The sequence below is a fragment of the Mustela putorius genome, unplaced genomic scaffold (genome assembly GCF_011764305.1).
Source record: "Mustela putorius furo isolate JIRA1106 unplaced genomic scaffold, ASM1176430v1.1 tig00000698_pilon_pilon_pilon, whole genome shotgun sequence".
Classification (NCBI taxonomy): domain Eukaryota; kingdom Metazoa; phylum Chordata; class Mammalia; order Carnivora; family Mustelidae; genus Mustela; species Mustela putorius.
In genome coordinates, this window is record NW_025421449.1 from 1,996,327 (window position 1) to 2,023,487 (window position 27,161).

General features: G+C 44.9%; 1 protein-coding gene across 1 annotated transcript; it reads left to right on the forward strand.

The window, feature by feature from the left end:
* Positions 1 to 4,015: 4,015 nt before the first annotated feature.
* On the forward strand, positions 4,016 to 27,122 carry EIF4EBP2 (eukaryotic translation initiation factor 4E binding protein 2). The gene is made up of 3 exons (XM_004769521.3): positions 4,016 to 4,320; positions 19,635 to 19,820; positions 20,751 to 27,122. Exons 1-3 carry the CDS (start codon positions 4,176 to 4,178, stop codon positions 20,780 to 20,782), a joined length of 363 nt encoding a protein of 120 aa, XP_004769578.1. The 5' UTR covers positions 4,016 to 4,175; the 3' UTR covers positions 20,783 to 27,122.
* The last annotated feature ends 39 nt before the right edge of the window (positions 27,123 to 27,161 follow it).

Below are 27,161 nucleotides of genomic sequence, written 5' to 3' on the forward strand. Positions count from 1 at the left end.
ACCAAAGGAAAAAAAAAAAAACAAATAGGACATTATTGAATTAAAAGCTTCTGTGCCTCAAAGGTTACCATCAAAAAAGCAAAAAGAGAGAGTGAATGAAATTATTTGCAAGTCATATATCTGATGAGGTTCTAGTTTTTGGAATAACTTAAAACTCAATAGAAGACAAATAACCCAATTTTCAAATGGGCAAATTATGTGAATAGACATTTCTCCAAAGAAGATATATTCTGGAACACCAATAGGTACATGAAAAGAAGCTCAATACTATTAGTCATCAGGGAAATGCAAATCAAAACCACAGAGAGATACCTCTTCACACCCACTAGGATAGCTATAATCAGGTAGACAGCTAATAACAAGTATTGGCAAAGATGTGGAGAAATTGGAACCTGTATGCACAATTCCTGAGAACGTGAAATGGTGCAGCCACTCTGAAAAACAGCCCGAGAGTTCTCCAAGTGGTTAAGGCTACAGTTAAAATTCCATCCCTAGGTGTATAACCAAGAGAATTGAACACATATACTCATACAACACTTGTACACAAATGTTCATAGTAGTGCAATTTGTAACAGCTATTAAAGGGAACAAAGTACTGATATGTGCTATCCATAGTTGAAATTTGAAAATACGCTAAATGGAAGAAACCGGTCACAAAACAGGGAAACCTGTATAAACAGAAACTAGATTAGTGGTTGCCTAGGGCTGAGGAGGTTGGAGGTAAATGTGAGCTACTGCTAATGGATACCGAATATCTTTTCAGGGTGAAAAAATGTTCTGAAAGTAGATAATGGTGATGATAGTTGAAGGACTTTGTGAATTTACTAAGAACCACTGAATTGTATGTTTTATTTTATTTTATTTTTAAAGGATTTTATTTATTTATTTGACAGAGAGAGACACAGCAAGAGAAGGAACATAGCAGTGGGAGTGGGAGAGGGAGAAGCAGGCTTCCTGAGGAGCAAGGGGCTGGATGCGGGGCTCAATCCTAGGACCCTGGGATCATGACCTGAGCCAAAGGCAGATGCTTAAAGACTGAGCCACCCAGGCACCCCTGAATTGCATATTTTAAAAGGCTAAAGTTGATGGTAAATTATTATATTTCAATAAAGATGTTACACAGAGCAAGTTTTCAGAAAGGGTGTGAAAAAATTAGTTGAGTGTTTTGGGTTTTTTTAGGGTACTCTAGAGGTGATGAAATCCATGCATACATGTACATACACAACCACATGCACATGTGCACACACTCATTTATTTTCGAATATGATGATTTTTTTTTTAAGATTTTATTTATTTATTTGACAGACAGAGATCACAAGTAGGCAGAGAGGCAGAGAGAGAGAGGAAGAAGCAGGCTCCCTGCCGAGCAGAGAGCCCGATGCGGGACTCGATCCCGGGACTCGATCCCGGGACTCCGAGATCATGACCTGAGCCGAAGGCAGCGGCTTAACCCACTGAGCCACCCAGGCGCCCCACTCATTTATTTTCAAACCAGAAACCAGAATATGTGAGTATGATACCTTCTATTTAGGGAAAGAAGACACCAGAACTCCTCAGGACGCCCTTTCTAGGAGACAATTGTTAAACCCTTTATATGCTTAACTAACAGGAGTACTCAGTGAGGTGATGAGTTATTTATCTCCATTATATGGATGAGGCTCAGAGAGTGTACGTATCTCGCCTGGGGTCATCCAGCTGTTAATGGAAGAGCTTCTTTCTGTTCTCCAGGCAGCCTGTCAAAATGAATTAAAAAACCGGTTGATACTTCCCTATCTCTGCATCTGCAATTTCTTTCTTTCTTTCTTTTTTTATTTTAAGATTTTATTTATTTATTTGACAGACAGGGATCACAAGTAGGCAGAGAGACAGGCAGAGAGAGTGGGGGGAAGCAGGCTTCCCGCTGAGCAGAGAGCCCGATGTGGGGCTCAATCCGAGGATCCTGGGATCATGACCCAAGCTAAAGGCAGAGGCTTTAACCCACTGAGTCACCCAGGCACCCTCTGCCTCTACAATTTCAAAATTGTACCCTGGTGGCAACCTTATTTACTTCATTTCATTTCATATTCCAACCCAATCTCTGGCCAGAAAGCTCTCCTGTTCTTCCCAGAACACACCGATATCTATAATCAAAGAGAGATCAAGGAGGGGGTGTGTTGTAATCACACACTTTGCAAGCTTTACACAGATGTAAACTAGTACCTTAGCTTTTTTCCCCCTAGAAAGTGCCTCCTTCTCTCTCTCTCTCTCCCTCTCTCTCTTTTTAAAAGATTTATTTACTTATGTAATCTCTAGACCCAAGGTGGGGCTGGAATTTAGAGTTGCAAACTCTACCACCTACTGAGCCAGCCAGGCACTCTGTCCTTGTCTTGACATATGCAAAACCACAGAAGCATTGAATCTTCCAAGGTTGAGCTCAGTCCCCTTCAGCTCTGGGGACCTCCACACTGCAGAGTAGGCAGGAGGTTCTTTTTCCCGAATTCTTGGACACTCACCACAAAATCAGTTCCATGTCATGCTCTGGCCCAACCTGACCACCAATCACAATATTTGCTTCCCTGTGTTAAGTTCTTTTGCTTGTGTCTTTACTAAGTAATTGCTTGGTGCTCTCAGTAGTGAGGTAGTGGCTGTTTTACTTGGGCTGAACACTCAATATCTCTTAGCCTCAATTTCCTTATTCAAAAAATGGGAATGAGGGTACTTACGTTGGTGGTACCCATGATTCTCCTTCCAATTCCGTTTTGGATATGTCTGGGCAGAGACAATGCTATCTAGAGCAGCAGTTCTCAAAATGTGGTCTGGAAATCCCTGGGGGATGGAGGGGGGGTTCCCTGAGGCTCTTTCCAAGATTCTGTGAGGGTTTCTCTTTTCAACTGCATATCTGCATGAATCTGGGTTTCCTTCACATACTTGAATCAAAATAACACATCATAACAGATCGAATGCAGAAACAGATGTGAGGCTCCAACTGTCTTCTATGAAGCAGACATTAAAATGCTTGCCAAGATGTAAAACAATGTCACTGTTCTCAGTAATTTCTTTTTGTTTTGGAAAATACAATTTTTAAAATAAAAATATGTTAATATGTAATGACATTACTTTATAAATTAATGACCATTTTCAATATTCTCAGGTTTAATTTCTAACACAGTAATTACCAATAGATATAATCCACACAAAGAAAAGCTGGGATCCTCAGTAATTCTTAGGAATGTAAACTTTGAAAAGTCTGAGAACACTTAAGAGGGAAGAGTAGTGTTCCAAATCGAGATTTTTCAGGTACCTCGGGTTCTTATCCTTACCCGGTGTTTCAGTTCCTTTCTAACACAGTTCTCATCCTTATGACGCGGGTAGCTATTAATATCTTTGTTTCTTTAATGTTTATATGTTGCATATAATGTTGTATGTTATATGTTATATGTAGGGACTATTTCTGGAGGGATATAAGAGTATACAGCTGGTACCAGTGGATCCCTCAGGAAAGAAGAATTTGGAAACTGGGAGACAGCGGTTTAACCTTTCACCTCTGAATTTTTTTCTAATACATGGCCCATTTATCACCTACACTTAATACGGAGCAATTAAAAGTAAAATTACATTTTTTGGATGGCTAGAAAACAGAAGTTGGCTAAAGTAAAGTGGTGCTAACCGGCAACCAGGAAAAAAAAAAAAGAAAAAGCCCACCAAAGTTTTCTGCGCCTACCTTCTCACGGCTCAGAAACACTTGGCGTAGACTTACCAGACTAGCGTCCCGCCCGCTGGGCTTCAGTCCCTCCCCGCCCTCGGCCCCGCCCCCAGCCTCGCCCCGCCCCCTCGCGCCCTCGCCCCGCCCCCTGCGACGTCACCTCCGCCGACCCGCTCCCCCGAACTCCCTCTGGCTCCCGCCTTCGCCCGCTTCCGGTCGTCGTCGTCGCCGCTGCTGCCGCTGCTGCTGCTGCTGGGGCTGCTGGCGGAGGCCGGAGGATCGGGCGGCGGCGGCGGCGGCGGCTGAGAGGGCGGCGGCGGGAGCGGAGCGGGACGAGGGAGCGAGAGGAAACGAGCGAGGAGCGAGCGGAGCGCGTCCAGCCCCGCCCGCCCTTCCGCTCGCCGGAGCGGCCGCAGCAGCCCGGGCCCCCAGCCGCCGCCGCCGCCTGCCCGCCCGCCCGCCGGACAAAGCCCGAGAGCCCGCGCCCAGAGCCATGTCCTCGTCCGCCGGCAGCGGCCACCAGCCCAGCCAGAGCCGCGCCATCCCCACCCGCACCGTGCCCATCAGCGACGCCGCGCAGCTACCTCATGACTATTGCACCACGCCCGGGGGGACGCTCTTCTCCACCACGCCGGGAGGTGAGCGCCGGCCGCCCCGCCGCGGCCCGGAGCTTGTAGCCCGTTTCCTCCGCCGCGTCCCCGCCTGCCTCCCACCGCGGGCCTTTAACTCAGGGCGTGTCCAAGCGGGGCCGCCTCGGCCCGCGCAGCTCCGCCGGAGCCCCCCCGCCCCCAGCTCCGCCAGAGCCCCCGGGAGGCTGCTTTCGGAACCTTAACTTCGCATTCTTTCTTGGCTGCAACTCTGTTCAGCGCGCGCCCACTCGGGGAACGTGGCTCTCCCTTCGGTTGGGGGGAAAAAAAGCCCTTGTTCCCGTTTCGTGGCAGATTTCTGCGCTCGACCCAGTTTTCTCCCCCCACCCCCCACCCCCGCCTCCTCCTAGGCAAATTCGTCTTGCACTTGGCCTTGCTCTCGTTCTGCATTACCTCTGCCTCTTGCATGTCCTGCGTTTGTGCACATTAGTGGTTGACTTTGGAGCTCTCTCCCGGGCCTTTTTAGAAAGGAAGCTGGGCAGAGTAATTCGCTGCTGGGACTCTGCGATGACTTGTTTTGCTGCTTTTAGAACAGCAGGAGGAGGCTGGAATGCGGAGTTTGGACGCCTCGCCCAGCGTTATCCTGCTTTGACAGCATTGTTTACTTGCTGGACGAGGCCCCACGAGGGGCGGGGGCGGGGGCGGGGGGAGTCCCCAGGCCCAGGCTGGGGGAGAGAATGAGAGAGTGATAAAATAATATTCGAGTAATAGCCAAGGGAGAAGACGTGGGGGTAGTAGAGCGCTGGCAGCTTTAAGGATAAGTTTTTGGCAATGGCGCCCTTGGGGATAGATGAGGAGGGCCATTGTCAGGAAGGGCACCCGGATCGGTGGGATTGCTCGATTCTGGGGAAGAGGCAGCGCAGGGAGAGTTTCCCCTAGCATTGCTTTTCCAAGTGTGACCAGGAACTGTTTACAAGGAAGAACACTGGAGGGGAGGTGAACCATGTTGAATTGGTCTGGGGAAAGGGAACTCAAAGGTTGTGTGTCCGCTGACTGGGCTGTTCTCCAGAGGGAGGAGACTGGGGAGTGATCTTGTGGGACCTTATTGAAGGGGTTGGCGCTTCATTTTAACTTGGGAACTTTGCGTTCTTTTGGTGTTGGGGTGGCCTCTCCCTAGATGGTTGAACTTTGCTGGCAGCCCCTGGCGAAGAAGATGGCTAGCTTCGTTCCTGTGGGCGGGGCTCACCAGCTTGTACTACAACCAATCGGGTGCCGTTAGGCCCAGCCATCCTTGAATTGATTGCACAACAGCAAGGCCCACAGAGTAGGAAGACTTGCCAACAACAAGGGATAAAAAAATTGAGGAGAGAGCTCTGCAGATGAAACGGTCCAGGCCACTCTACAGAGGAATCCGTCCAGGACGGGGAGGGGTGGCTGCCTTGAAAGACTTTAAAATGACCCAAGCAGAAGTTCACCAGTATTTTTGGATAGCTGGGCTTAAAGAGGCTTTAACTTTGCGGGACAGTGGGATGGCTTGGTGAGGTGGCTTGCCTCACTGGAGAGCCCTCTGGATCTTCTGATCTGTTCAAGGCCGGCCTCTGAGTATGCTGCCATTGTGCTTTCTGATGGTGAAAGATTTTGGCAGACCAGTATCTGCTCCAGATACAGTTGTCCTGAACTTGAACTGACAGCTTTTAAGAAGTGGATATTGTTTTCCAAGGTGATAGGAAGGGGTTTGTAACTTCCTTCAGAATTCTCGGTGGTACTGGTCAGTAAATGCCCACGCTGCCAGCTGTTGAGAACATGTCATGGTTTACAACTGCACTGAGCTATTATTTATGTGGGAAAGGAACTAAACTTTTAGCTATATATTAATCATTGTTCCCCTGCCAGAAGAGTCACAGAAGGAGTACCTTTTGGGCGTATTTCAAACAGCCAAGCTACCTTGCTTTTAAAATAAGGGCATAGTCTTTAAGCATTGCTTTAAAGATAGAAACCTGTCTCATAGTCTGGATTAGTTCCTGAAATGCTTGGAAAGATTCTGTCGGTGATACTGATTCATTTACCCTTCCTTCCAACTTAGAGTCACTACTGCTTTCTCGAATATCACTTAACTGTCTCCAGATAGTTTCTGTACACAGTCTTTTGTTTCAGATTTAAATAGTTGTCATCTTAGCTCATCTATGATATTGAACTTATATTTATGGGTAGAGCAGATTGTAATCTTTGGGTTTTTAACACGGAGACTTACATAATGTGTTTGTAGGCTACAGTACTGTTGGGCTTGGATTTAATCACGATTAATTCAGTGCTGTTTAGATGCACAGTAGTTACTGATTTAATTTTTCCCCCGTTGGAAATTTTTCCCCTCCTGTGGTGGTTTGTTCATCTCTCTTGTTACATTCCTCTCTCTGCCACTGTGTAATTGAGCCAGGGAAAGATAGTTTATTTGGTCTCTCTTTCAGGTACCTGAATTAATGTGATTAGGTATTTTAAGTGTGTTTTGTGGGCCTAGTGCAGTGCTTTGCACAAAAGAGAACCACAGACAAAAGTAGGAAATGCGGCCCTTGCTCAGTGATCTTAAAATGTTGAAGGGGGCTGGGGACTGAGATTTTTTTGTTCTAGAACAACAACAACAAAGTATAGAATCCAATGCTAACATACATTTCAGGTGTGAAAACATTTGGAAAAATGATAGTAAGCTTGCGTTGGAAATCTCTACTTAGTGGGAAGGAAGGGCATTAGTATGTCCTGTCTTTAACTTCTGGAAACCTTTTGGAGTGCCATGCACATGTTGCAGCGTTCCAGGATAGCAGTTGATGTGCTCAGTGCCCTAAGTGATCAGACTGGGCAGGGGCATTCACAACATAGTGAACTTAGAATTTCTTCTCCTTTGAGAGTCCTTTGTTTACTGGGGATCAGAGGTTACAGCCTATCCCTTGGGAAGGTTTCTCAAAACTGCCTTCTCATGGTTTAGGAAATGAGAGGTGGGTGGAAGCACACTTGCTCTGACCTTTGGATTTCTCAGCTTGCTAGAAGAGTGCTTACTTATTTTCATTGTTGAGGAGAAGGAAGATTTTTGTTGAGTAAATTCAAGGCAGAACAACAACAAAAATAATGCCCTTGGATTTTATGTTTTATCTGCCTGTGGAGGAGTGAGGATGATATTTGGTTCTTCCTTTGGGAAGCTACATATAGCCTCAATGGAAGGGAAAGTTACTGTAGTTGTCCTCACTTTTGTAACACTCTGGTTAGCTGGAAGGGACCTAATGCTTTCGTAAGTTCTGAACTTTCTCCTTCTGGGAATGTTGTGTTCTGGGAAATGAGCAGAAACAGAGAGAACTCTTTTTTAGCCTTTCTTTCTGCCTTTCTTATGCTGCATAATATCCTCATCAGCTATGGAAAAGTGCTGTTGCCATAACAAGAGCACCAGAGGGGAACTAACTGTGATGGTCTAAAATCTTATTCGTGCTGCTACATCTCCTCTCTGCCAACTGGAGAGTTGCTGGGATTGGTTCATTGGGTCAGAATTACCTGTCGGCCATTGGAAGGGTCTGGAAATAAAGGAGAAAGTAGGAAGAAGGGAAAATAAAAAACTTGGCGTGACCTGTAAATAAATAAGAGTATTTGTGAGGAGTGCTCTAAGTTTTGACCTGGTTCCTTCCCTGGGAGATGAATAGAGCTCTATGTGGATATGGGGAAGGAAGGTCAGTTTCTGACTATTGTGAAATTTCTAACTCCATGACCTTGGGTTGAGTTTATTCTAGGCCAAAATCTTCTGAACCAACAAATGTACTTATTTGGATGGTTTAATTTGAAGTTAATAAAATTTCTTGAATGTATATAGCATAGTCCCTGGATTCATGATTTAAACCAAACTACTTGGTCTTGAAAGAGACCCTTAATCTTGAATGACTCAGACTTATGACTGGAGTCTTAACAATTTTATAAGAGGGGGTCTTGCAAAGGGGCGCCTGGGTGGTTCAGTAGGTAGAGCATGTGACTCTTAATATCAGAGTCCTGAGTTCAAGCCCCAAGTTGGGCGTGGAGCCTACTTAAAAAAAAAAAAAAAAAAAACAGAAGAAGAAGAAGAGGAGTCTTGCATAGTTTGGCTGCATTGTAGGCTTCATTGTGTGTGTAAAAATGTGCAGTTAATGTGGGGTAAGGTAGTACATCTGGTTGGAGAAGACAGCCTGTGAGTAGCAGAACTTTTTCTTGGCTTCCAAGTCTTTTGATGAACAGTGTAATATTTATTTATTTTTTTAAAGGATTTTATTTATTTATTTGAAAGACAGAGATCACAAGTAGGCAGAAAGGCAGGCAGAGAGAGAGGAAGGGAAGCAGGTTGCCCGCTGAGCAGAAAGCCCGATGTGGGACTCGATCCCAGGACCCCGAGATCATGACCTGAGCTGAAGGCAGAGGCTTTAACCCACTGAGCCACCCAGGGACCCCAAACAGTGTAATATTTAAGAGATTTTTGTTTCTCCATTTATCATAGAACAAAAGTCAGCTGAGAATTGCAGTCATTCACCTTACTGAATAGGCAAGGCCTAGACTTCCATTTTCAGATTTGTTCCTTGTGGAACTCCCATTTTGTGAAAGCCCCTTAGAACCTGTGTTTTAACAGGCAGCAGCTGTCCATCCCATGAGTGGCTAGTTTTTAAAGGTCCCCTGCATGTGTTCTCAGGCCATTCTTTGAAGGCAAAAGCTCAGAAATCCCTGAGAGTTTACTTCTAAGTAAATAATCTTTTAGATCTTCAGGATGAATGCCCTGACAAACAGAAGCTGTTCTAGTCATTGAGTGTTTTAAGAAAGTAAAAACTTTAACAAGCAAGGACAAATGAACTGGAGAAGGCAGTTCCATCCGTGTAGGTTGCATGGGTTTTTTAGTAGACAAGACCATATCATCTGTAAATAGTGATAGTTGTATGTCTCCTTGTTCTTTCTGAGTGCCTTTTATTTTTTCCTGCCTAATTGCTCTGGCTAGAACTTTAAGTACTGTATTGAACAGAAGTGGCAAGATAGTGTGAACAGATTGCCTTGTTTTCAGTATTAAGAAAATATCTCGTCTTTCACTATTAGGTAAGATGTTAGCTGTGGGTTTTTCATAGATACCCTTTATCAGTTTGAGGAAGTTCCCTTTTATTCCTCGTCTGTTGAGTGTTTTCATCATGAAAAGGGGTTGGATTTTGTCAAATGCTTTTATTCCCCCCACTTACTGAGTTGGTTGTGTGATTTTTGTTTTTTATCCTGTCGTCATGGCATATATGTCAATTGATTTTTGGATGTTGAACCAGCCTTGTATTCTTGGGAGAAATCCCACTTGGTCATGGTATGTAATTGTTTCTATGTTGCTGAATTTGTTGTGCTAATATTTGGTTGAGGATTTTTGCATCTCTGTTCATAAGGGGTATTAGTCTATATTTTTCTTATAATGTCTTTGGTTTTAGAATCAAGATAATACTGGCCTCATTCACTTCTAATTATTTTAGAAATGGCCTGCTGTTTATAGCAAAATGCTGCCTATTTAGGTGTAAATGTAAATGCTGCTCTCTAGGTGTTAAGAGACACTTTTCAGAAAGTGTGAGAGGTTGTGATTCTTCACACTAAGATGCATAATTAATCATTTGGGCCTCAGAGGAGCCCATGTTACCACCAGAGACTTTATGTTCGAGTCAGGCTGTTTTAGGTTGAAATGAAACTATTCTCTGGTCAGATAAATTCCTAGAATCGCAAATAGGCAGCAGGTAAAAACAGTGACCTAGACTAGGGATTTTCCAGTAGACTCTTGCCTTTCATTAAGACTTTGTTGTTAGACTTCAGGCTCCATACATGAAAAGTGGGAGATGTTAGTAGATAGGCATTATTTTTATTTTTTTAAATACGTGCCCAAGAGCAGGGAAATTTAGATGAAATTGGGAAGAAACACAGTTGAAATGAAAGCCAGGTTTGAATCTGAATGTTTTCCCCATACCAGTAGCAGTGATCCTTCGTTAATTATTAGTATTACAGACAGTGTAACCACGTCTGTGAAATCTAATCCAAAGAATTGATCCAGGACACAGTCAGCAACCTGGCAGAGCCAGTCAGTTTTTTCCTGGAATCAGAGCAGGGCATTTTTGTAGAGATGATTTATTTTGGGATAAATGTTCAAGCCCAAGTAGAAGTGGATATATTTGGGGGGCATCTGGGTGGCTCAGTTTGTCAAGCATCTGCCTTTGGGGGAGGAGGGCAGTCATGATCTCAGGGTCCTGGGATTGAGCACCGTGTCTGGCTCCCTGCTCAGTGGGGAGTCTGCTTGTCCCTCTCCCTCTGTCTCCCTCCCTACCCCCCTCAAATAAATAAACAAAATCTTTAAAAAAAAAAAAAGTGGATATATTTGATGTACTTTATTTTGACCCAGATTTTCTGAAGGTCAAGGCTAGACAAACTTAAAATCATTTGACATTTATTGATTAGTTTGTGGTTCATACACCATTTTGGACCTGGTATTCCCTAAAAAGATCATCTTTTCAACTCATGGTGCAGCTGAGACTCCTGGAGAACGAGGTTTGCTTAGTGCCCCTAGCTACTTTGTGTTGGTCTCCTGACTCCAGGGGCACTATAAATACTTTTAACTTCTCTGGATATTAGTTTCTTCGTGTCTAAAATGACAGGCTTCTGCCAGATGTTCTCCAAGCCTCTTCTAACACCAGACCTTCAGAATAGGAACACAGTCGTTACCAACTTCCTTTTCAGGCCAGGCGTATGTTCCGTGATGGCTGTGTCCCAAGTGACTGCACCAGAAGCCATCCTTGGACAGTATCTTGGAGATCATTGCTTCCGCTTACTGAAACTTGAAGTTAAACAAAGCAGAGTAGGATTGGCTTTTCACAAACCTTAGACGTCTCCCATTTGCCCTGGTACTTTACTCATACTAAGTTAGAGGATCCTGAGCCTCCAGTCATACGTCCCGTTGACATAAAAAATTGTCCTTCTTGATTTTATTAGCACTTCAGGGATTTGATTGTGGCACACACTGAATGGAGGGGGCTGGCTTAGGCAGCTTTTAGTTTCCTCTGGGTTATCGGCATAGGGCTTTTTAGGAATCTGCTTTTCTTCCAGAGTCTCCACGAAGCATAGATGTTTAAGCAGACATTTTAAAACAAAACAAAACAAAGCAAAACAAAAAGCAGTCATTTCTTCTAAGTGGCAGTGTTGCAAGCCCCAGGATATGCACCATGCCTACCAGTCATGGCTTCCCGCAGTGTCTGGTCTGGTGTGCATCTGACCCAGTTCCGGCCAAATGAGATGTAGAGGAAAGTGTGCCGAGGGTTTGCTGAGGATTTTCTCTTGGATGGAGAGAGTCTCCTGAGGGAAGCCCTGTTTAATTCCACACTCCCCCTTTCTCCGTGCACACTTGTGTGGGGGTGTAGGTCCATCTTAGCCTTTGGAAGATTTTTGTCACCAGCTTACTCAATCAAGCTGTGCAATCTGGGCAAGTTACTTGAAGTTTCTTGCTCTGAGCTGTCATTTTGCATGAGCGGATGCCTAATTCTATATAGGAGGCGGCCATAGTTAAACAGAACTTTATGCTGGGGACCCTCTGAAAGTATAGTTACGACTACCCTGTTCAGTTAACCACATGACAGTGGACTTTCTCTAGGTGGTTTAAATTAATAAAATTTCTTGAATGTATATAGCATAATCCCTGGATTAATTATTTAAACCAAGCTACTTGGTCTAGAAAGAGACCCTTAGTCTTGAATGACCTTGTTTGTGTACCTAACCATCTTGGTAAGCACAATTTTGGGCCTCTTTTATTGGTCGTCTTGTTCCTTGCCGTTTTGAAAATTACTAGTGTTTTCATCAAAGGGTAGAAGCTTTTTCCCCCCTTCTTCCATTCACCAAAGGAACTCTGTTTTACTCTCATGATTTCCTGGTAGTGTCAGCATCTAGAAGGCAATAGGGTCAAGGTATTAGGTTTATCTTTCTATCTATCTGGTCATTAAGGCATGAAGAAAATTTATAAATATCTGATGTTAAAAGATTTTAAAGTTCTTATTTGTTCTGAAATCCAAACATGTAGACTGAAGTAATATATGCACATTTTAAAAATAAGATGGTAATGGACACCTGGGTGGCTCAGTCGGTTAAGTAGCTGCCTTTGGCTCCGGTCATGATTCCAGTGTCCTGGAATTGAGCCCCACATCGGGCTCCCTGCCCAGCGGGGAATCAGCTTCTCCCTCTCCTGCCCATGCTCCTACTCTATCCTAACAAATAAACAAAATCTTGAAAATTAAAAAAATTAAAAAAAAAAAAAGAGGTAAGATGGAAAAAGTAAACAGAAGCACCTAAAATGCAAAGTAAAATGCCAGTAGACAACTACTTTTAATGGTTTTAGTGCTTTTATTGGTTACTGCTGGTGCTGTATGTACATGTGCACCATAATTTCTTGGCTTGTTAACGTTAGATAATACCATCGATTCCCTATTATGAAAAATGAGTAATCTCGAACACTTTTATTACTTTCTCCCTTTCATTTCCGCTCCTCTCCGTTTACCAGTTTTTGTAAATTGTGTTATCGGTTCTTCTGATAGCTCTCTTCAAAATGTAAAATAATAGAGTCAGAATCTCTGTCACAGTCTGTCAGCTTAGCTCTCTGCTATATAAAATTGTACCATCCCTTCTGGCTTTAATTCCCTGGTAGGTCAACTTCCCCATTATTTTGACAGTATCAGGGAGGGCATATAACATGTACATACTCTCCTGTAAGTATTCTTCCTCGCTCTTTTTATAGTTTAATCACAAACAGTGAAATCTGGTATATAGCATATATGATATTTTGGTTCTTAACTTTTCAATATAAAACCAAGGGACATGATTATTTTCATAGAAAAGGAAATAGAAAACTCACTGGAAGGAAAAGCATCCATTGTCAAGGTGAAATAGAGAACTTTTTTTTTTTAACACTCCATCAAGTGATCAAAATCATGGTCTTTTGTTGTTGTTGTTGTTGTTACTTATTTCTCAAGAGAGCATATGCACAGGGGAGGGGCAGAGGGAGAAAGAGAATCTCAAGCAGACTGCTGAGCACAGAGTTCCACTCAGGGCTCCATCTCACAACTCTGAGACCTTGACCTGAGACAAAATCAAACTGTCAGATGTTTAACCAACAGCCATCCAGGCGCCTCGCAGCCCATTTTAATATGTTATATTCAAGGTATGGGTTTCTTGTATGGTTTTTTTAATTTTCCTTCTTCAGGAATTTATATTAACTCATTTCTAGTTACTTGTGGCTGCATTGGCTGACATGAAATTGGCCTGACAAGTGTGGCGGGCTGTTTGGATGAAATGTGGATTACCAGGAAGTTCTTGCTTTAGAAAATAGATGTCTCTGCATACACGTGTTTAAGAGACCTTGAGTATTGTAGCGCTTTTTTTGTTTGTTTTTATCTTGGAATAGACATAATCTCATGGTAAACACAGTATATAACAAGGGAAACAAAGGCTTTTTTCTTGCCACTTTATAGTCAAATCTTAATGTTTTTCTTTGAGTACTTTTGATTTTTTTGAATGGTCAGGTGCTTTTGAATCGTACTGTATATCCTCAGTTGCTGACAAGCTAATTCTCCATTTTTGCTCTGTATCTGCTACAATGAAACTTTTTTTAGCTTTCAGGTATCTAAAATCCAAACACCTAAAATGCTATCCTTTTGTATTCCTGTTTTCCCTGGCATTATTTGAGAACCTTAGTGACGACCCTTAAGACTCCGGTTCTTCAGAGTGTCTTCTCTTCTGAATTAATTTGCTTTATTTGCATTCACAACCAAATGTACTTTAAGAATCCACTAAAAAACTATTAGAACTAATTGAGTTTAGCAAGGTTGCAGGATACAAGAATGGTATACAAAAACCGATTGTATTTCTATACACTTCTATACACTTTCAGTGGACAATGCAAAAATGAAAACAGTTCCATTTCTAATCACATCAAATAATAAAATATATAGGAATAGATTTAATGAAAGGAGCGCAACACTTACACTGTGGAAGCTACAAAACATTGTTAAAAGCAATCAGAGAAGACCTAAATAGATGGAAGGCGTTCTCCATGTGTGGATTGGAAGATGGTGTTGATGACTATTTCCCAGATCTACACAGTCAACACAATCCCATCAAAATCCCAGCTGGCTTCTTTGCATAAGTTGACAAGCTGATCCCAAAGTTGATAAGGAATTTTAAGAGACCTAAAATAGCCCAATTTCAATAATTGTTACAAATCTAGCCAGTTTGGTACTGCTGTAAGGATAAACATAGATGGGGCACCTGGGTGGCTCAGTGGGTTAAAGCCTCTGCCTTCAGCTCAGGTCATGATCCCAGGACCCTGGGATCAAGCCCCGCATCGGGCTCTCTGCTCAGCAGGGAGCCTGCTTCCTCCTCTCTCTCTGCTTGCCTCTCCACCTACTTGTGATCTCTGTCTGTCAAATAAAATATTTTAAAAAAAAAAAAGGATAAACATAGATAAGTGAGATAGAATTGAGAGTCCAGAAAAAAACTCATACAGTTATGGCCACTTGATCTTTGACAAGGCTGCCAAGACAAGTAAATGGGGGAAGAACAGTCTTTCCAACAAATGAAACTGGTACAACCGGATATCCACCCACAAAAACTGAAGTTGGGTCCCATGGCTCGAAAACCTAAATGTAAGAGCGTAAAACCTATAAAATCTTTAGAAAACAACATAGGCACAAATCTTTATGACCTTGGTTAGTAAATAGTTTCTTGAGTATGGTGCCGAAAGCACAAGCAACAAAAGAAAAAGACATAAATTGGGCTTTGTCAAAATTAAAAACTTTTATGCTTCAAAGAATACCAAAAAAAAAACCCTCACAGAATAGGGGAAAATATTTGTAAATCATATATGAATAAGGGACATGTATTCATAAATATAAAGAACTCTTAAAACTCAGTAGTAAAAAGGTAACCCACTAAAAAGCAGGCAAAGGGTCTGAATAGACATTTTTCCAAAGAAGATGTCTATTGCAATGGCCAATAGGCATATGAAAAGATGTTCAACACCATTACCCGTCAGGGAAATGCAGATTAAAATCAAACCACAGTGAAATTTAAGAAACAAAACAAATGAGCACAGGGGGAAAAAGGAGGGAGGCAAACTGAGAAACAGACTCTTAACTATAGAGAACAAACTGATGGTTACCAGAGGGGAGGTGGGTGGGGGGAGGGCTGAAATAGGTCATGGGGATTAAGAAGTGCACCTGTTGTGATAAGCACCAGGTGTTGTATAGAAGTGTTGACTCACTATATTGTACACCTGAAACTAATACTATACTTTGTGTTAGCTGAAATTTAAATAAAAACTTAAAAATCAAACCACAGTGAGATACCACTTCTCACTCATAAGATAGCTACAATAAAAAAACATACAAAGTGTCGGCTGCCATGTGTATACATTGGTGGGAATGTAAAATGGTGCGGCCACCTTAGAAAACAGTCTGGTGGTTGCTCAAAAGATTAAACACAGAGTTAATCATATGATCTATCAATTCTGCTCTTACCCGAGAGAAAGGAAAACATATGTCCACACAAAGACAGGTACATGAATGTTTATAGCAGCATTACTCAGAGTGGAAATAACCCAGATGCCCATCAATTGATTACTTGATAAAATGTGACATATACATGTAATGGAATATTTGACAATAGAAAGAAAGAAAGCACTGAAAGATACTAAAAATAGACTAACCTTGAAAACATATGCAAGTGTAAGAAGCAGTCACAAAAGATCACATATTGTAAGATTCCATTTATATGAAATGTCCAGAATAGGCAAATCTGTAGAGACAGAAAACAGTGGTTTTCTGGGGCTTCTGGGTTGGAGAGGGACTGCTCAATGTGTATGGGTTATCTTTTAGAGGATGGTTGCCATGTTCTAAAGTTGATTGTGGTGATGGTTGCACAATTCTGTGAATCTACTAAAAACTACTAAATTACACACTTTGAACTATATGTGAATTACGTCTCAATAAAGCTGTAAAAAATGGATTTTATCACCTCTGCAAAGACAAAGAAGTTCTCCAAAATTTCCTTTAGACCTCACACATTTAGGTAGACCCTCTACTGCTTATTTCCTAGTTGGTCCAATTACAGTTCTTTAATGCATATGCTATTGCTAATATATAATTTAGAAATAGAAAGCTTGCTTTTACCCTGTGTTGTGTTTTTCACTCTTTTCCCCGGAGTTCCAGGCTTGGCATACTGCAGAAGTAAGAATAATCTTGTTCTGACTTGCAAGCTGATTGTTAGTTTAAGAACATCTGACAATGAAACCTCACTCTTTTGAAACCTAGTGATGAATAGAAGTGGAGGTGATACAGCAAATACGCAAAGTCCATCCACGAAAGCTCTTTCCCTTTTTTCACTGGAAAGCCATCAGGCCCCCTCAGCCCATTTGCTCTTCATTTTACATAGTGTCCGAATAAGGGTACCGCTGATTACAAAGTCCCTACAAGGATAGAAGCATCAGGTTAGGACGGGTGAATTGTGTGCGCCCCCACCCTTCCCCAAGTTCATAAGTTGGAGCCCTGACCCCCAATGTGATGATCTTTGCAGCTGGGGTCTTGGGATATAATTAGGTTTAGATGAGGTCACGAGGCCCTCATGATGGATTCATGCCCCTAGAAGAAGAGGCACTAGAGAGCTCGCTCCCCACTCTGCCCCATCTAAGGCCACATTGAAAAGAACTTTCGGCGGAAACGGACCATGCTGGCATCTCAGTCTTGGGCTTCTCGAGAACTGAGAAAATAGATTTCTGTTGAAGCTGTGGTATTTTGCTGTGGCAGTCCGAGCTGCCTGAGACTTGGGAAAAGAGGGGAGTTCTTAAGCCTAACGATGAGGGAGGTAACAATGAGGAAAGAGGCATGTGCAGGCTGTTCAAATACTGTGCAGTGGAGGGAAAATAATGTAGGCTCCCAGAGTCGCCACAGCACAGTTCATGAAGTGATCTTCAGAATAGTGACTGCAGTTCATCAAGCAAGGGTCTGGTTGTTTCCTGTTGAAGGTGGTAAAAAGTTTTAAATCTGTACTAGAAAAATTTCCACCCAAAATAATTCATGTTATTCACTTTTGGAAAGTTGAACTGTTTTCTGCTATCCAAAATGACTCACTCCTCCTCATTTCCAGATGCCTTTTTAAGTTATTACTGTAGTTCTTATTTTTCAAAGCAAAGAGGATGAAGATAGATTATTTTACGTTCCTTCTCCTAAAATTATATTGGACACAGGACCTAAGACTTGTGTCTTCTTTCAGCTGGGGAGGAATGATTTCCAGCTTTTCTAGGTGTTCTCCAGGGGTTGGAGGGAGGCATGCCAGGTGCTTTGCTAAGGTTAGGTTTACGGTGTGAGTCCTGTCGTAAATGGGCTATGGTCCTTTGCCTCTCAGTTATTCTTTTTCTTTTTCTTTTTTTTTTTTTGGTCAGAGAGACTGAGCACAGGCAGACAGAGAGGCAGGCAGAGGCAGAGGCAGAGGGAGAAGCAGGCTTCCTGCTGAGCAAGGAGCCCGATGTGGGACTCGATCCCAGGACGCTGGGATCATGACCTGAGCCGAAGGCAGCCGCTCAACCAACTGAGCCACCCAGGCATCCCGCCTCTCAGTTATTCTAATAGTAAACATAGGAAGATAATTGTAGCCCACTCTAGGACTCAGAGACTCCCTCTCTGAAGTTCTCAGCCTTTCCCTATCTCGGTTAGGCTTTGGAATGAAAGAGCCGGCGGGCAACAGGGATTGGAGCTGTTGACCTGGTTTGTGCCATGCTGTCCTTCAGAGATGATCCTCCAGCATCTCCTTTTACTACCAGCGAGGCCCCCTTTATTATTCTGAAATGCACTTAGATTATAGGACCTGCCTGCTCGTGTAATTTTTTAAAACTGCGTTATTTCTGTTCTGTGGGCAAAAATGAACGGATTACCTAGTTTCTAAAACACCTGAGCACTCAAGCCTTGGTAAACTTAGAAATCGAAAAACAGAAGCCACCTCTACCGGTGTCTTGTCGCCCTCCCAAGGGGGCAGTAAGGTCGTGGCCATCCTGCTGTGTCCCTCTTGAGAAATAGCGCTTGGGGGCCCTTGGGACGGCCCATGTGCCACTCACCCCGGTGTTTGTGTGTTAATGGTGGTTACCGTCCGACTCTTTCACTTCCGACACTGTGCTCCCACTCCGGGCACGGAGACAGAGTGTAGAGAGGTTTGGGCTGGGAGTCGGCACCCCAGGAGCTTGGTTCTGGTGTGGACACTGGTTTGCTCGGTGAGTTCCATTAAGTCACTTTGGGACAACAGAAGGGGCAGCAGTAGTAGGTCTTCTTAACTATTCATCAGGTCAGATGCCCTCTTCAGAAGGATTGTTGTAAAACACTCCGGTAGCACTTACTGGCATGCAGATTGTTTCATAAAATAGAGAAGGGTCCAGCTTTTACCACAGCTCTGTCTGGGAAGGATGTTTGTCTCAGTGCCTTTGGAAAGCCTTCAACTTAAAGGCAGCAATCTAATCTATTGGTGCCCTTTTTTCACGTGTTTATTACTTTATTTAAGACTTTCTAGGAGCGCCTGGGTGGTTCAGTCAGTTGGCATCTGCTTTCGGCTCAAGTCATGGTCCTGGAGTCCCAGGATGGAGACCCACATCCGGCTCTGCTTCTCCCTCTCCCTCTGCTCCTCTGCCCTGCTTGTACTCTTCTCTAACTCTAAATAAAATCTTAAAATAAATAAATAAATAATAAGATTTTATAAATGGGGGCCCCTGGGTGGCTCAGTTGTTAAGCTTCTGCCTTTGGCTCAGATCATGATCCCAGGGTCCTTTGCACCCGGCTCCCTGCTCAGTGGAAGCCTGCTTCTCCCTCTCCCACTCCCCCTGCTTGTGTTCTTTGTCTCTCACTGTCAAATAAATAAATAAAATCTTAAAAAAATAATAAAAAATAAAACTTTCTAAATGGTTGAACCAAGGTCACATAGAACTGAGACATAGCTGTGGCATAAGGAAGTCACAGGCTTTAGAGAAGCAAAGCGATGAAACGGGACCTAGAATAGGCGATGTGTATGGAGTAGGATGGGGGAAAGAATTTTTTTTAAGGTGTTCTGTAAAGGAAGTGATGTTGGGGCTGAGCCTTAAAGCTGGAGTGGAAGAGGAGGAAAAGGCACTCCTCCAGCAGAGGGGCCTGGCCCAGGCGGGAAGGGTAGAACTTACCCTTTTTGTTTGGACTGTGAAACCTCAAGGGTTAGGTTTTGATGGAATTTAAAATAAATTCCTGGGTAATAATTGTAGATTGAAAGCCCCTTAATTTGTTTCAGACTCTTGAACCCTGAACCCTGTTTTCCAGGAACCCGAATCATTTATGATCGAAAGTTTCTGTTGGATCGTCGCAATTCTCCCATGGCTCAGACCCCGCCCTGCCATCTGCCCAATATCCCAGGGGTCACCAGCCCTGGCACCTTAATCGAAGACTCCAAAGTAGAAGTAAACAATTTGAATAACTTGAACAATCATGACAGGAAGCATGCAGTTGGTAAGTGTTTGGGGGGCCGAGTGGATAGCCCTGGGAATTCCAGTGTCAGTCGAAAGGTTGACAGGTTGAAAATTGATTCCTCAGTTATAACCTACATTCATGTATAGGTCTCTAAGGTTCCCGGCAGCTCCCATCACCAAGGTTTACTGAAATGTTCTGGAAACCCTAGGTTCTAAATCTTAGGTTAATCTAATCCGGGAATAGGGAGAAATCCAAACTCAGGGCATAGGAAATTCTTAGATTAGTCCTTGAACCAGCCCTCAAGTCCTTTCCAGCCTGGGCTGTACTGAACTGGGAGTAACACACAGAACAGAACTGAACAGGCCTCATTTCCATTGCCCTTCAGAAATAGACCTCTTTCTTAAAAGAAGAATGTCCTTTTTGTGGTGCAGGGGGAAATAGGGTTTGTTTCCCCATTTTCCAGAACTGCCTATGATACACACACACTCACTCTCTCTCTCTCTCACACACACACTAAGTAATGAGCCACTCTGTTTCAGTGGAAGTGGCCAGCTCCCAAGGTATGCCTCGGGTCGTACCCCCCGACTTCTGTGCAGGAGCCAGCATTCTGCCTTCTCAAATTCCAAATGAGCTTTGCATGGACAAAGTATTGATTGAGAGCAGGGCTGAAGTTGAGAGCCTCCAGAAGAGTTTGCTGGCATGATAGATGCAGGCATCCCACTGGGGTCGCCTGCAGCCAGAGGGATGCTGGGCGGGTTTTCACTTGGATCTTCTTTCCCAGATCCTACTCCTTGTGGGTTGAGTGCCATTCTTTTTTCCACATTAAAAGGACGAGCCAAAGCAAACACATAATTGTTCTAAGGCAGCAGAGAATGGGAGAGTTTGGATCCATTTTTGACCTCCAGCGGAGGAATGACAGAGCTGCTTGGCCTTGCCTTTTGTTCTAAACTGTGTCTTGATTCTTCATAGGGGATGATGCTCAGTTTGAGATGGACATCTGACCGCCTGCAGGAGCGGCAGGAGAGCAGCGGCGCCGAGGCCGGGCGCACTGGATTGGGCCCATCGGATCAACAATGAACGGACAGAAGGGGCAGCCAGCAGTCCCATTGCAGCCCCCAAGTCCTCCTCTTCCTTGCTCTGGGTGCCAAATGATGCGCAGATGAGCTTCATCTGACCGTTTCCTCTCCCTCTTTCCTGTCCCCCTTCCCAGTTACACAGATTCCATCCAAGGTCCTTGGCATATTTCCGTAGACCTAAGCAGCCCACAGAGGAAAACAGTTAAACTCTGGCTTCCATAGTCATTTGAGAAAGACAGTTGAGAAAACCTAGCCTCCCCGTACTCCCTCCACCCCACCCCCCATTTTTTAAAATCCCAAATCAGATATCAACCTGCCCACAATTGCTTGGCTGGGAAGTCTAGGGAAGTGACACGGGTATGGTGGGTTTGGCACTGTCCACGTCCTGACCCCCCACGTGCCCTCCCTGTCTCCCCTCTGTGGTTCAGAGCTGCAGGAGTCTGGGTCTCAGGTCTTCACAGCCGTCAGAGGGGGTGAAAATGGAGAGAGCCACTCTCCTCATCCGTTGAGACATTTGTCCTTCGGGTCAGAGTGTGGTTTGTACAGCTCTGCTGGCATCACCCTACCACGCTTTCTGAGACCCGCTTCGGCCTGCTTCCCCTCCTTCCTCCGGCACGAATGTCTTCTGTCTTTAATGTTTGAGTGCCACTTTCTGGTCCTTCACTTAGCACATCTCTGCAGAAAAGTGTGGGCCCCACCTGAGGGGGGAGTCCTCGGGAAGCAGCGGGGCTCTCCTCTCCTCCCTCCCTGCTAGCGTGCCACTGCCTGCTGTCCCTTTGTATCTGAGCCCCCCAGGTGATTCTGCCGCTCCTGCAACAGGCCTGTCCAAGCGACAGGCACTTCTGGGGGAGGCCTGGTCATAGCGTTCTACTGGGTGACCCTGCAGAATGACCTGGGGAGCGTGCTGAACCGGGTGGTTACTCGGCCTCAGCAGTCCTTGCTTCCTCGTCCCCTGAGCTTCGAGATATTCGCGGTCTCTGACCGCAAGGTCTTACATTTTGAGTTTAAAAGATGACTTTCAGAATGCTCTTCGAAGAGAGCCAAACTTTTTTCCTTTGTGGACCTGCAGAGACTGCTGGGATGGATAAGCACTGGCTCGAAAGTGGGTTCTCCCCGTTCTCTTGCCTTCCCCGTCGTCCTCAGAGTTGTTCCTCTCCTCTCCCTGCCTCTGTCTGTCCCTCCCTCCCACCTCTCTCTCTGCCAGGCCATTTTTCAAGTACACATCAAAGATACCTCAAGCGTTGGTATCTGATAATATCTCACTCCTTTTATCTGAGGAGTGATCTTTTATTTTTAAGATGACTACAGACCTATTTTTAGATATGTTTTCAATACGATTTTGAACAGCAACTTTTTAATTACACATCTTCGGTGTTAGGAAGGTGAGAAATGTCCACGGGCGAGTCTGCTGTTCCATGTCACCATCCTTTGTCCCCCCCGAGTCCCTGACAAGCTCTTTGCTTCTCCCTCTAGTTTTGGGTGTGCATGTTTGCAGTTTGTAGCGGGTGGTGTGTCAAACTGGACCATTCTGCCTTGATGTGGCTTGTTCACCAGAACCTCATTCTTTTCCCTTCCCCTTTGCTTTTTCATGTCCCCACCACCACCCTCCCGACTGTTGACTGGTACAGTAATCTCGGGAGAGTGACACGCCCCACCCCTGTAGAAAGACCAACACCTCTGTCCTGGAGCGACAAGTAAGGTAGCCGCTGGTGTTCTGGCAATTTCTGGTTGCATTCGGTGCCCTGAACCCTCTTGTGGAGAGACAACATCCCGGGATGATAGTAACAGGTCAACCAACTAAGAAAGCGAGCTGTTTGTTTTTCTTTTGAACTATGAAAAGACCCTGTTTATGAACACCTTTTAGACAGAAGAAAGGAAGGCTGTCTAGGGAACTTTGTTCTGTTTTCTGCTACAAAATGTGAGTAGTTCAGAGTGACCCTTTTGTGATGGTTGATGTTTCTCAGTAATAAGCTGGATCTCCAAAATTTGGGGGATGTTTTTAGTCTCAAAAATTGATGATCAAAAAAAGTATTTTCTTGTTGCTTTCATGTATCCCTGTTCTGATTGTAATTAAACTCCCAAATTTCACTTTCCATACTCTCGGGAAACCTTCAGTTGCACCATCATTTGCATGAGAAGCTTGCTCAGGACCCCATAGTCCGCTGGGAACTCGATTCTTTGAGAATGAAGCTTCTCGTCCTTCATAGCTGGCTTTGGCATTCTGTGGAGCCCAGCTCCAACTCCAGCTAGTCGGGCAGTGAGCAGAAAATGCTCCTTCTCGATCTTTCTTGCTACACATGAAAATCTGGTGGCCTCGCTGAGCAGCAGGGAGTGGATTTGAAACATGCCAGCTTCGGTAATGTCAAGGTGCCGTTTCCCCCTCTTCTACCATCTTAGGGAATCTCTGCACACGGCTCCCTAATCCGAGGCCATCTTTCTAGTTTTTGAGGGAATGTCAGCTGTATAGAGCAGCAGCCCACTCCTTCAGCCTTCTCTACAAGGACCTCCTTACTGGTTGGTGTCCTTTCCTGGAGGCCACTGCTGTGGGACATACTTTGACCTCCACAAATCTGCATTTTAAAGATAGTTTCACAAGGCAGCAGATGAGCTTGTGACAGATGACACCTTGGTACCATGCCTCATGGAGTGATTTTTTTTTTCAGGGCAAGCCAGATCCAGAAGAATGAGTAATCTCTCCTGGCTTTCTCTTGGGGAAGGAGAACCCTTTGAGGACCATCTGAGTGAGATGGTTATTAAAATCTTAGTGATCATTTATTCTTTTTGTGATGAGACCATGTTTCTGTACCCCTGAGGACAGTCCATCACAGTGAGAAATGACCTCGTTGCTCAGAACTCCAGCAGGAGACATGCATTGTCTTGGTCTGTCTTTACCATGTAGTTTGCTGAGATCACCACGTCTTTGTACTCTGTTTAAATAGCTAACGTTCTCCAGAGCACACTGTCTTGCAGCTGGCTTCTTGGTATTGGGCTGTCAAGGCCAGAGTTTGTCGTTCGCCTGTATTTGTTTTCTATTGCTGTTTAACAGATAACCCCCAAACTTTAAATCTCGAAAGGCAAACGTTTTCTGTCCGCTTCTGGAGGTTAGGAATGGGAAGCAGCTTAGCATGATGGCCCTGGCACAGGGTCACCGGGAGTGGCCACCCAGATGTTGGCAGGGTCTGCAGTCATCTCACTGGGGCTGGAGAATCCCCTTCTGCGTGCGTTCTTTGTGGCTATTGGCAGGATGCCTTCGATCTCTCCGTACGGGTCCCTGTGTAGAGCAGCATGAGAGTCCTCGCACCAGAGCAGCAGGCTACCCTTGAGCAGGGGACCCCAGGGAGAAGGGCAAGGAAGAGTCTGCAGTGCCTTTCATGACGGTCCTGTGGCCCTTAGAAGCAAGATCCTACGCCTGGCCGACAGTGGTGCAGTATCTGAGAATGTGGGGGCTCTATCTTAAAACCACCTCACTCCCAACAGAGGATACAGTCAATCCAACGCGGGGAAGGTAAAACTAGATACCATAGAGAGATAGCTTGCTACTGCCATGTCCAAACTGAATAGAAGACAGACGTTCTCTGTTTCCCCAAAGCCACCTGCAGGTTTGGAGAGCGGTGGCAAGAAATGACAATTCCTAAGAGAATAAAAAGAGTTCTACATTTGCCTGGCTACCAGCAGGGCAAGGATTCCTTGGACCAGCACCCCATCTTTGCCTCTCCCTGGGCCAGGAACTGACAAAGGGAATCGGATCCTTCTAACTGAGCCACTAAAGCAGACTCCATTGGAGTCAGGGTTGTTAAGCCAAAGGAGGGTATGTGAACGAGGTGTTGGGTTAGCGACCGAATAAAAGTTTCACGGGTTGAGATTCAGAGGAAAGTTGATTGCAGCTGTGAGCCACGCCCCTGGCCGAGTCGAGGTTGGCACCTGCTCCCTGCAGCCATACCAGCCAAAACACGTTCAGGTCGGCTCTCTCCCCCAGGAAGCTACTTCTGCAATTCAGTAGGTAACATCTGGGAATTAGAAATGTCTGCTGGTGCTTCATCGCACCTCTAAATCCAGTGTGTGTCTTAACTGGGTGCCCACCTCGGCCTGGGCTTCCTGATGGATACGTGTTCTTAAAGAGAACTGGTCTGCGCTTCACCCATGGAAGAAACCTAGATGACCCCGGTCAGTTGAACACTAAGTTTTAGGGAATGTCTGCCGGGTGTCTGGTGCCCGTGCTGAACCACGTTTTAGAGACTTGAGATAGCTTCCAGACACACAGTCCTGTCTGGCTTTATGTTCTGCCTCTTCCCGGTGTTTTCTTCTCTGTAGCACTGCTTGGTTAAGCGTGAACTTGACCAAGAAGCATTGCTGCTGAGGCAGCCTGGAGAACAAGGCACTTCCCTCCACAAGTAGGGACTCCTTCACACCACTTTTCCATGAATTGCCTTTTTCCTTCTGATTTTGAGGCAGAGTCAAAATAGATGGGTCTTTTGTTTTTTGTTGTTTATGCTCCCAGCTCTTTGGGACCGTCTGACCATCTGACCTCCTGGGTTCGGATGTCTGCAGTAGCACACAGCCTACTGCCTGTGCAGGTTTCACCCCAAAGCCTTTTGTTTAGCCGCACACGCTGTGTGCCTGCGTGCAGTCAAGGCAGCTGATAGTGCTGGAGCAGGATCCCAGAAACGGACTTTTTATTCATTCTCTGCTTCTTGGATATTCGATGGCATGTCAAGCATCTTGGCTGCTTAAAGCCAGGGCCCTGGGCCCTTTGAGTTCTCCTGCAGAGTGGTGGTCAGTCTGCTGCCTCTGCATCTGGGCCAGAGCTTGCCTATCTTGGCATGTCTCTGGACTTAGAATAGCAGCTGTGTATTAATCTGCGAAACCCAATCACTTACCCACCCATGGCATCTGGGCACGGGTAATCATTTTAAAGAAGCATGGTTTCTTTGGCTGGGCAGTTTTCTGTCCGGACTTCGAAAGGGGTGTGGTTAACCACACACCCCCATCCCTGTGTCCTTACCTCTCAGTTTTTAATAAAGGATGAAATCAGATCTTGAAGCAACCGGGTCACAATTCTTTTGCATGCGTCCACCCCAGGGGCATTTCCTGTTCTAGTAAGGATTTTCCAGTTCAGCACTGAGGTTTCCTTGAGGCTAGCTCAGGAATTTCTTAGGAAAGGCTTGAAGGAGAGGGATGCAAACTGATTTTTTCAAGCATTCATTCATGTCACCTTTCCCACCCCCGGAATTTAAATCTCTTTCTCTGGGCTGGTCCTAGAAATGAATACCTTGTGGCAAAACTAGATTGAAGAGGTCTCAAGTTCCTGTTCAGAGGGCCTGTGGTTTCTCTTCTCTTAACCTCTGCCTGCAGCCCTGGCCAGCCAGCCATGCAGTATGGATGGCCAGGGGGAAATGAAACGCATTTCCTGGGGTATTGAATTTTTTGCCACCTTTGTGAGAGTGGGGCACTGACAGATGCTGCAGTGTTTGATCATCATGTGGCCGTGCCGAAATTTCCAGAGGGGGCTCTTGCCGGTGCTTACCCCCCAAATTCCTGGACACTTCTAACTCAGAGAGTTCAATGAATATAGCACAGAACAGCCAATCTTGCCCCTGGTGTAGCCCCGTCCTCTCCATCTTAATCTTTAAAAACAAACCAAGTCCAGGCCAAGGGTAATTTTTACTTGAAACCAGGAGGGTTGGGGAGGAACACGAGCTAAGTAAGGACCGGTGCTCCAAGTAAGCCATCTTGCTCCTGGTGGCCGGGTCCAAATCACTGAATACTGTGAGCCAGTGCCTTTCCCTCCCCTGAACACAGCCCACCTCTTCCCACCTGGGTACCCCAGGGGCGAGCCTCAAAGGAGGCATCTTGGAGAGCCCTGAGGACACTCACATATCCAGGGGTCCATTTTATGCATCTTTAATAAGATATTTTCTGTGTAAAACAAATGCTCTTTCCTGTCTTGGTGCCACCAGTGGCCCAGTTCCAACCACTGAACGGAAAAGTGGAAACTGCCAGTACTTCTTGGTCTTCCCTCCATGCCCTTTGACGTGGTTGTCCGCCATCCCTCCGGTCCATTTCACCGTCATGGATGGGGAGCAGAGGATGCCATGCGGTCTCGAGGCAGTCCTCTGTGAGCCTGTGATCACTCTTGTTGGTTTTGGTTTTGGTTTTGGTTTTTGTAACTGTCCTAAACCAGCAGGTGTTTGGAAATTAGGGAAAAAATTAAATTCTCACCAATGGTTGCTGTTACAGTTAAATCAATAAAGATCTTGAATATCAACTTGTGTTTTGATTGTCTTAAATTTTGGGTGAAACCCTG